The 7,975-nt window shown below is 54.0% G+C and overlaps 4 protein-coding genes across 4 annotated transcripts in view; 3 read left to right on the top strand and 1 right to left on the bottom strand.

The window, feature by feature from the left end:
• Positions 1 to 393, top strand: part of CHGG_04155 (uncharacterized protein) — a gene marked incomplete at both ends in the record, with an annotated part of 2,131 nt that extends 1,738 nt beyond the window's left edge. Inside the window, one exon of the mRNA XM_001223368.1 lies at positions 54 to 393. Within this exon, the coding sequence (XP_001223369.1) occupies positions 54 to 393 (340 nt within the window). The remainder of the gene's footprint in view (positions 1 to 53) is intronic.
• An 838-nt stretch (positions 394 to 1,231) lies between these two features.
• CHGG_04154 (uncharacterized protein) lies at positions 1,232 to 3,142 on the bottom strand (the record flags this gene model as incomplete). The annotated part of the gene is made up of 1 exon (XM_001223367.1): positions 1,232 to 3,142. One exon carries the CDS (start codon positions 3,140 to 3,142, stop codon positions 1,232 to 1,234), a length of 1,911 nt encoding a protein of 636 aa, XP_001223368.1.
• Positions 3,143 to 3,760: 618 nt separating this feature from the next.
• Positions 3,761 to 5,411, top strand: CHGG_04153 (uncharacterized protein; the record flags this gene model as incomplete). The annotated part of the gene is made up of 4 exons (XM_001223366.1): positions 3,761 to 3,890; positions 4,083 to 4,115; positions 4,273 to 4,303; positions 4,361 to 5,411. 4 exons carry the CDS (start codon positions 3,761 to 3,763, stop codon positions 5,409 to 5,411), a joined length of 1,245 nt encoding a protein of 414 aa, XP_001223367.1.
• A 1,010-nt stretch (positions 5,412 to 6,421) lies between these two features.
• Positions 6,422 to 7,788, top strand: CHGG_04152 (uncharacterized protein; the record flags this gene model as incomplete). Its single annotated transcript, XM_001223365.1, has 4 exons — positions 6,422 to 6,543; positions 6,628 to 6,693; positions 7,018 to 7,022; positions 7,154 to 7,788. 4 exons carry the CDS (start codon positions 6,422 to 6,424, stop codon positions 7,786 to 7,788), a joined length of 828 nt encoding a protein of 275 aa, XP_001223366.1.
• Between the last annotated feature and the right edge of the window lie 187 nt (positions 7,789 to 7,975).

The following is a 7,975-nucleotide window of genomic DNA, read 5'->3' as shown; positions in this document are numbered from 1 at the left end:
AGTCGGTTAGCAAAATGGCCCTCATGTCTGCGTCACGCCCACCGGTCGAGCAGTGAAGACGGCGCAAGGCATACCAAGGAGAGACGAGTCTGCCTAGATGGTGTGGACCCCATGGTCACGCCAGCCATCTCACGGCCTCGAGGTCAAAGTAGGCTCGACGAGCTTTTCTGCCGTATCGAGGCCACCAGCATACGACGCGAGATTTTATGTAAACCGAACACCGTGCCCATGTCCGCCCACTTCGTTCCCTCGTCCTTCGTGGATGGGTCCAGCGCCGGTACCAGGGCCGGGCCATGGACCACCGGGACACGGACACGGACCATCAGCTTTCGGCCCCCCATCGTCATCTTCTCTCGTAATGCACCACCCCCCTCCGCGTGGGAGTGGGAGTGAGAGTGTTGTGAGTGTTAGTGGGGGGGTTGTTGGGGAGGAGGGGGTGTGGATGGATGTGGAGAGTGTCAGGAGGGCGGCGGAGAGGTTGGATGTGTGAGTGTTTTCTTTTCAATTGTTTTGTGTTGCTGTGTTTTTTCTCGCTTTTGTTATGAGAGGAGATCAGCGGATAACTAACGAACTAGGACTAGAATCACCGGGTCGGTTTATGCAGAGGTTACGAGGATGTGTCTGTCGACAGCCTCCATCCCAGGGGATATTTTGGAGTTTGAGAGGCGGTTGGCTGCAATGCTGGCCCAAATTGCGGCCTGATGAGGGGAGGCTGGTTGTATCTTAGCTTAACGCTTTGGACCACAGTATAGGGGTTTGAGAATGGTTGTATTGGATGCAGGGGATATATGACAAGATGAGGGTGACCGTGATATGGCCCACAAGTATGTATGTATATGATAGGTATAACTATCGCAAATGTGGGTTGACACTATAGCATGGAACCTACCATTTTGAGACTCACTCTGTCTGAAGCCCCCAACTCTCCCAATTCTTAAACCAGTGTCTACTCCCTTTTTTCTTTTCTGGCCACACACGCCTAAAGCATTTCAACAGTTTCGACGAAGGGCTGGCCAGTGAAGAACCAAGCTCGGAGCGACAACTGCTTTGTACCCCAATCTCGTGACCACTAGCTTGCCGTTCATCTTTTCCACCATCCATTCCTTCCCGAGCGCAAATAAAAACGGAGTCAATCGCTCCCCGGCCGGCGTAACATCCCATATGTTATAGGACGGCGGCGGCGGGAGTTGCGGGAAGTTTATGCGGCCGAATGTTCCGACCAACAATACCTCTATGTTCCCACCACAGCATCAAAGATTTTCCTGGCGAGAGACGCGTCCAGGGCGGCGTTGATAAAAATGTCGTAGATATGCCCGTTACGGTAGTTTTTTACCGCTTGGACGTACTGGTCCTTGTCGCTGTTCAAGGCGGCGCCCACCGCTGGCCAGCGTGGACCAGATGGGTAAGGCTCAGGCAAAGGCGTGTCGTGGTCGCTCTGGTCGGTGACGATGAAACCAGGAGGGCTGCAGTCCAAGCTTAAAGTCAGGCGGCGGAGGTAACGCATATGCTCGCCAATATACCGGTATAACGCAACCTCGGCGCTGCCGCCCCTGGATCTCTTGACCGGAATGGACAGATCGGTAAGGCGCGGGAAAGACGAGGCGAGCGTTGCCAATCCTTCGAGAGTCAAGAAATTCTGCACAAGGCAGGCGAAGAAGCAATCCCGGCGATCAATTGGAACTAGGGCTAATTTCTCCAGTTTCGGGCTGCCGAATGAAAACAAGTGTTGGGCATGGTCCCAGGCAATAACCTGTAGTGTTCTCAGGGAAGTCAGGCTGGCGAGGAAAGTGGTGATGGTCTGGAAGTGGTCAGACCGTGCGCAACCTGCGTCTCTCTCCATAGATGCCGGCATTTCGCAGGTCAGCGAAAGGGCTGTGAGTTCCGGAAGGCTTGTCCATTGAAGTGCGATTACTTGGGCTTGGGACACGGGTTGTACCAGAGCTAGAGTACGCAGCAACGAGAAATCAGTTACAGTATCCCACTTTTCAATCCAGTTACCACCGCCAGGCCCAAATCTGGATTTGTAGCGGGGTTCGCCTACTCCTGAGTCAAATCTGAGATGTGTCAGACGACCCTTGCCGGAGGCCACATCCAAGGCGCCCAGTTCCTGCTGTCCCCGGCGGAAGAAGGTGAGGCGCTTCTCAGGACTGATAGGATGCCGGCGACTGTTTTCGGGGGCCCCTCTCCATGTTCGGCCAACTACGTTGACTTCTTTGAGGTGAGGTGACATGGGTGCTTGCCGAAGCATCCACACAACGGCGTCGAGCTGCGGGGACAGACGCTGCTCCCTATTCCAGGCCGTGTTTTCCTTGTACTGGATGCTGTAAAGACAGGGGGAAGTCATGATTTTCTGCTCGTGTGGGTCAATGGTCACTGAGTTGTCATAGGCACTTCGTACCTTGAATAATTGAAGGGGTAATCGTGGTAGTGGTTTCTCACGGGCGTGCATCGTCTTGAGGAGGCAAGGCGGAAACTGCGATGGGCAGCGATATACCACGTCAACCAACCCGGGAAGCCGAGAGATGAGGTCCGCGAGGGGCAGCCAGCGCTCATTACTCTCTTCGGCGGACAAGGCGCACGCATCGTCGGGATTGTCGTCATCGCCAACATGAAGATGAACAAGACCATCTGGCCGCGGCCTCAAGGGTATCGTACTTCGGCCGTGCTCTGACTCGAATTGAAAACCGTGAAGTTGAGCGTGCATGATATTCCAATCAGTTGTTGTCGGCAATGAAAAGTGAAAGGTTGGCTTGTTTGCTTTCGTCTTCCTCGCAACGGGCTTATCATCATCGTCCATGTTATCTTCGCTTTCCGAGATATTGAGATCAACTATAGTATCCTCCCAGGTGGGGAGGGGGTCACAGCCCTCAAGATTTGGACGGTGCATACGGCCGACAATGACGAGACGCCGAACATGTTGAAATAAACCAGGCGGGTAGCGCCCAAGCAGCTTCTTGCATTTGTCGACATCTTCAGAGAGTTGGGCAGCCGTACGGATTCTAAACGTGATGGTGTGGGCAAGAACGGTTGCAGCAATTTTGTAGCAGTGTTTATTTCCCAACGAGAACGCTTCAAGGCTGGCAATGTGCGAATCGTGAAGGAGGTTGCAGATGTGGACGAGGATCGCGGTGGGAAGGGTCATGAGAGTTAGGGTCGCCATGCTTCTTTCTCAGCCTCTATCTATGCTTTTAATGGCTTTTGGGGAATTGTATAAATTCCGAGGCTACCTTGTTTGTTCGTTGCCCTTCACGCTCACGGTCTCCAACTGGCCGCCAGAGGGAAGCTGGGTTGTCGTTATCAATTCCCTGGTGTATATCTTTTAAAGTTGGTTGTATAATTCTCTGTATATTCTTCACTTCGTTGGAAGCCGCCTCCCTGAATCCCACCAGAGCATTGCGGCTAGATATCTCGTCTTTATAAGTCATTCACAGACATTTGAGCTGTGGGCTTTGTGTGGTGCTGCCGCTCGAAACCATGAGATATACCTTGATTACATCTACCTACCTAGGCTAGTAAATGCCAATGAAGAAAAGTTACTACCCACCGAGTACGGGTGGACCACTTTGTCCAACTGAAAATTCCACAAACAAGTTGAAACAGCAAAGAATAAACAACAAGCTGGTCAACTGGGGCCACCAACGATCAAGAATCCCATTTACATGCAAAGACCGCTTTGTAAGAATCTGAATAGTCATTTCAACAATATTTCCGCCTCTGGTCCCTCAGGTACCTCTCAACCCACGCAAGTCGCCGTCGCCCAATGGTTGCAAAACGGGGCTTCACGTCGCTCCGAGCCGTGGTGACGATGTTGCCAAGAGGTGGGTACAATACATTGTATAGGGTGAAGTTGAAAAGGACGGCCGGTAGAGACACCGCCAATGGACTTATTGGTACGAGGACAATGTTGTGGTACTTTAACTGTTTGCTACATGTAGTTGACTTAACAGCCACTCCGGGTTGGCCAGTCAACACCTCCCAAGTAGTTCTTCCTCATTTACCACTAACCTTCATTGATCATCGTTTATTTGCTTCGAACTGAGCTCAGATGTACGAACAATTCAGGAGCATATAACATCAAACAGTTCTTGACCACGAACCTGTCAGTCCGAACTTAGGTAGGTAATCAACAAGAGAAAACAGCCCGTTTCTATATTGCGATTTGGCTCCGGGAAGAAATATCCGAGGCGCAGTCAAGGCTCGATGAGTTGCTCAAGTCGGACCTCCAGGCGATAGGGGAGATCACCTGCCCATATTGCCTACACGCTCTCCCAGCCCAAGAGATGTTTGAGGAGCGGAAATGGAAGTGAGTGCTTATTTGACAAAAGGCTGAAGGCTAATGACTCACTGACAAGCCTTGCAGAAACCACGTCAAGAACGACCTAGACCCCTACGTGTGCCTTTTTGAGAACTGCAACGAGCCGGATCTGCTCTATTCTCACAGCGAAGAATGGCTTAGCCATATGCGCCAGCACAGCTTGCTTTGGCGCTGCTCCTCTCACCGCAAACTAGGCCCCTTTTCCACTCGCGAAGAGTATATAGAACACGTGCGCCAACATCCCAAGACCAAACACAGCGACGCCCAGCTCCGCGCCCTGGTAAATAGGAGCATTCAGAAGACGGCGAAGCTGTTTCCATCGTGCTCCCTGTGCGGCAAACATGAGGCCAAAACCGACAATCGTCTGGAAGATCATATCGCCGGGCACTTGAGATCCCTGGCCCTCAAGTCTCTCCCAAGTTACCAAGAAGATATTCCCCATGACGCTGGGAGTGGACGCAGTAGTGTCGATACTTCACCGCCGCGGAGCAGGAGCACAGTCAAGGACCTTAACTTTGACGATGACGTCCTTGAGTTTGAAGTAGAACTCCCCTGGGCCCACTCTGACTCGGCTTCGGGTCTCCAGGAGGCCTGGGAGTTGGCCAGCTGGAACTTCTATGAGTCCGCAGCTCGAGGGTCCCCCACAGCTCTTGAGGACGACCCGATCATTCAGTCGATGCTACAGAGGAAGAAAGACGGTTCATCAACAGGTAAAGCTGCAGCGGCAGCTGAACCCAGCGTGATGCCCCCAGCACCCGCATTCGCCACTCCGAGCAGCTCCCAGGAAACCCCTCATGCCGAGCAACAGCTGGACCCCCGACCTTTCCACAACTTTCTGCACGCCTTCTATCCCTTCAAGCCCAACAATTCTGTATCCGACTCAAGTGTGAGGCTAGCGTTAGACACGGGTGATATCGTCCTGGTGCACTCCATCCAACCCAGCGGCTGGGCAGATGGCACTTTGTTAAAATCGGGCACAAGGGGGTGGCTACCCACCAACTACTGCGAGCCTTACGGGCCCAGCGACATGCGAGTTCTGCTCGAGGCCGTGTTAAACCTTTGGGATGTTTTGGGGAGCATCACCGGCGAGAGCTAGGAGATCTTTCGGGACCAGGAGTTCATCAGGGACATCATTGCGGGAGTCCGATTCCTCTTCGTAATTACCTAAGCTTGATACCACCCGCTAAGCTCACAGGCTAACGGCGTGTGCAGGAGCAAACAGATTGCTTGACGGGGGAATCTCCTTTGGTTCAGAGGAGCGAGTCTCTGCGCTGGTGCCGCAAGTTTTTGCTCATGGAACTCTCGGTGCTGGTCAAAAGAGCCAAGTCATTCCAAGATATGTGGCATCGGAATGCCGCCGTATCTGATGTCAATGTCGATGACATTGTTGACGAAATTATTCTCGGGGCTTTTAGAGTTGTGACAAAGGGACCCGATATATGGATGTTATTGAACAAGACCGAAGGGCACGTTCCTCTTCCCCCATACCAGGATCACCATGGCTAGTTTTCGACAAGAGCGAGGAGGAGGCTCAACCAGAAGGGCATGAGCGTGGGGTTCAGTGTGACCTGGGCTGTAGCTAGGTCACTGATGCCAAAGCCGAAGGTAGCTACACTCAACCAGGCAGTTTGCACGCCTCTGTGAAACAAATAGACGACTATAGGGTGCGGCGAAGAGTAAAGAGTTCTAAACCGATGAAAGCTCGGGTCAAGGTTATAGGTTTGGTCCCATCCCATTGCTATTAAAATAAGGTCTGGGAGGGATCCTGAGCGGTGTTGGTATCGGGGGGGCTTAGGGGGAGTACAGAGGGAGCAACTTGTACCGATCTATAACTCCAAGCCATTAACAGGACCTGTAGGTGGCCCGAGCTAGGGCGAGACGCGCTCCTGACTTTCAATTGTGTAGATCTGATCGTAAGCATGGAATCCACACTCTCACCAATTATTCCCATGCCATCCTAGTTGCCAATGTCTGTGAATACTGGTTCCATACCTAGATAAAAGGCAAGGAAAACACCCAAGCTGTATCATCAACAGACAAGCCATGTCGGTCAGCTTTTCCTTCTCCAGCTCCTCGACAAACGCAGTTAGCGTTACATCCAGCTCCATGACGGCAGTCAGCGTGACGTCTGGCTCCGCCAACGGGCACGACTGGACGGTGACCACGGGATGGGACATTAAGCACGAGTCCTTCTCTAACAACAACGGCTCTGTCGTGCAAACAACCCAGTAAGTTGTAGGCCAGACGTCAGTGACGGATACCAGGATCCATGACGCCCATGGGCAGCCACTTCACCTCGGGGGTGGTCACAGCACGACAATTCGTGACGGCATCGTTGGGCGCATCGAGGATGTCACCAACGGCCCCCCTTCAACAAGGTGTGCAGGGTGTGAAGGGCCGGCAAGGAACTGAAGCAACGTGTCGAGTGGTTGTGGAGGTTGGTATTGTCGATGTTGATGGCTTAAGCGGCGAAGGCGCTGGCTAGGCACATGAAAGTTTAGGATTGCGATCATGTTGGTACCCGTATGCTTTCACCTGAGAGACATTGCCCTACATATATCAATGTACGATATGCCAGGATGTTCTTATCGGGTCACCTTTTCCCTTGAATTCAAAAGCACCGTGACCCGCGCACCGGGTTGACGGGTATAATGACCTTATGCACATGTCTGACAAATGCGCTTGCACCCATTCAATCCTAGTACATGTAAGCTTGAACCGACGTTACCTCACCCTCGACCACCAACTGCGGAGAGGATCCTTCATCACCGTTCCCACCTCCTCACTCGCAGGCCACACAAATGTCCCCAAACAACTCAAAACCCCCCCAACCCGCAGCAGCAGCAGCGGGAATAACCAACCCCCTAAAAGAAGAAGAAGAAGAAAAAGAACACCCACACCCACACCAACACCAACATGACCCTCAAGACGACCGCCCCACCCCCCTCCTCCACGCAATCCAACAACGCAACCTCCCCCTAACCCTACACCTCCTCTCCCCGCCCAACCCGCACAACCCCAACCCCCCACCCCTCGGCTTCTACGGCCGCACCCCGCTCCAAACCGCCAGCCTCCTCGGCGACCTCCCCCTCATACGGGCGCTCCTCTCCGCCGGCGCCGACGCCAACGCCCCCGGCGGCAACAACGGCGGCCTGCGGGCGCTGGCGCTGGCCGCGCGCGCGGGGCACAGGGAGGTGGTGGACGTTTTGCTGGACCCGGATGTGGGGGGTGCGGAGGTCAATGCGCCGCCGGCGCGGTATATGGGACGGACGGCGCTGCAGGCGGCGTGCGAGGGGGGCGATGTGCACGTGGTGAGGAGGTTGGTGGAGGTCGGGGCCGCGGTGGATGCGCCGGCGGCGTGGAGTAGTGGAAGGACGGCGTTGCAGGCGGCGGCGGAGGGGGGGCATGGGGAGGTGGTGCGGGTGTTGTTGGGGGTGGGGGGCCAAGGTGGAGGTCGCTTTGGGGAAATTTAAGGGGTTGAGTGCCCTCGAGGTGGCTGACGAAGAGTGGGATGTACAGACCGTGGGACCATCTCGTGGGTGAGGGGAACGGGTCATAAATGGGCGCAAACATTACTGAAAAGGCGAAACCTCGGAGACGCCTGACTGGTAAGGATTATTGTTCCCACGGGGCCTGTCGTTCCTTTTTGACGGGCGATGA

Source organism: Chaetomium globosum, genomic scaffold (assembly GCF_000143365.1).
Source record: "Chaetomium globosum CBS 148.51 scaffold_4 genomic scaffold, whole genome shotgun sequence".
Classification (NCBI taxonomy): domain Eukaryota; kingdom Fungi; phylum Ascomycota; class Sordariomycetes; order Sordariales; family Chaetomiaceae; genus Chaetomium; species Chaetomium globosum.
This window is presented reverse-complemented; position numbering and strand designations above follow the sequence as displayed.